At 25.6% G+C, this 1,526-nt stretch overlaps 1 protein-coding gene across 1 annotated transcript in view; it reads left to right on the top strand.

Annotated features, from left to right (window-relative positions):
- Positions 1-1,402, top strand: part of LOC105621550 (ubiquitin carboxyl-terminal hydrolase 48-like) — a 61,851-nt gene extending 60,449 nt beyond the window's left edge. The window contains exon 18 of the mRNA XM_012203026.1: positions 1,380-1,402. Within this exon, the coding sequence (XP_012058416.1) occupies positions 1,380-1,402 (23 nt within the window). The remainder of the gene's footprint in view (positions 1-1,379) is intronic.
- The last annotated feature ends 124 nt before the right edge of the window (positions 1,403-1,526 follow it).

A 1,526-nucleotide genomic window follows, 5' to 3' on the forward strand; every position in this document is an offset into this window, starting at 1 on the left:
TATATTANATATATATATATATAATATATATTAATTCCTCGTAACGAAAAATGTGACATTATATTAATATGAATTTAATAGAGAGAAGAACTTTCTAGAGAAATTGGATGCATGTCGCTGCATGTCGGAGATATTGAACAAATTTATTTTGAACATGCTATAGTGACACTTAATATTATTATTCTTATACGTTTTAATGAGAATCTTTTATTACATAATATTTAAAATCACTTGGTGATGAAAATGCGAATAGAAATATTATTATTTGTTAATACTTACTTAACCATGCTAATTTTCAGAAGGAACAGGTGTTGAGAGATGTGTGATTTTTTGTAATATGTTACTAATAATGAAGAATTAACAATATTAAACCGATTAGATTAGTTATTAACTCTCTAAAGGCGTTGCACATTTACTCTACATTGTTAAATCTATAATGTCAAATTTAACTTAATGTGAGTATCGCCACTGTTTCTATTCAATCATATCGTTATTTTATACTAAAACAATGGTTTTACTAAAACAATAATTAAATTTGACACTATACAATATCAAATTGACGCGATATAATGTCAAATTTAATTATCGTTTTAGTAAAAAATAAAAATATATTCAATAGATACAGTGGCGACTCACATTAAATTAAATTTGACACTATAGATTTAACAGTGTTTAAAATTAAATTTGCGATAAATTCGAGATTTAATTAATAATTTATTATAATTTGGAGATTATTTATTATAATTTCTGGAGATTAATATATATAATTACGCAAGTGAAATATAATAAGACTTTATATCGTGCAGATTACTAGTTACATTTAAAAATTGAAGATAGAAATGTATATAGTGTATTGAACACTGAAATGTATACTTTATAGTATTTCTAATCGCCAGAAAAGCTATGCATCGATATATATTGATATACACTGATAGAATACAACAATAAATTCTTTATTTGTAAGACATTTTTTAGCAAAATGAATAAAAAAAATTATTGTTTAATGATACTGTTTCTAGAGAGTTTCTAATCTGTTTCTTAATAAATACCAGCAAAAAGTAGCATTTCAATCAAGATCGATATATAAGTAATGCATGGTTAAACGTGTCTCTGTAATGTTTAAAACTCACACACTAGGCAAGCGCGGCGTTCGGATGCTTGATGACTGAAAATGTCTTGTTTATTTATTGTATTGGGTTGTCCGGAAAGTTCGTGCCGATTTTGAAGGAAAATTGAAACGCAGAAGATTTACATTTTAGTATAAATACATTTATTAAATTTAAATCTTTTGTAGCACGAACTTTCTGAACAACCCAATATGTTACATACGTGTCGATCGTTATTTACCTTTTAAGGTTCCTATGTGATTTTTGTTTCAGGAACGGAACTGGTGCCGAGCTGATCTGTATGAACATAATGTAGCTAATTTTTTCTAACATTTAATAATAGTTGATTTAACGCAAGATATTTTTATACACGATTTAGCTATATATATATATATACATATATATATATATATATATATA

This window comes from Atta cephalotes (genome assembly GCF_000143395.1).
Source record: "Atta cephalotes unplaced genomic scaffold scaffold00002, whole genome shotgun sequence".
Lineage (NCBI taxonomy): Eukaryota > Metazoa > Arthropoda > Insecta > Hymenoptera > Formicidae > Atta > Atta cephalotes.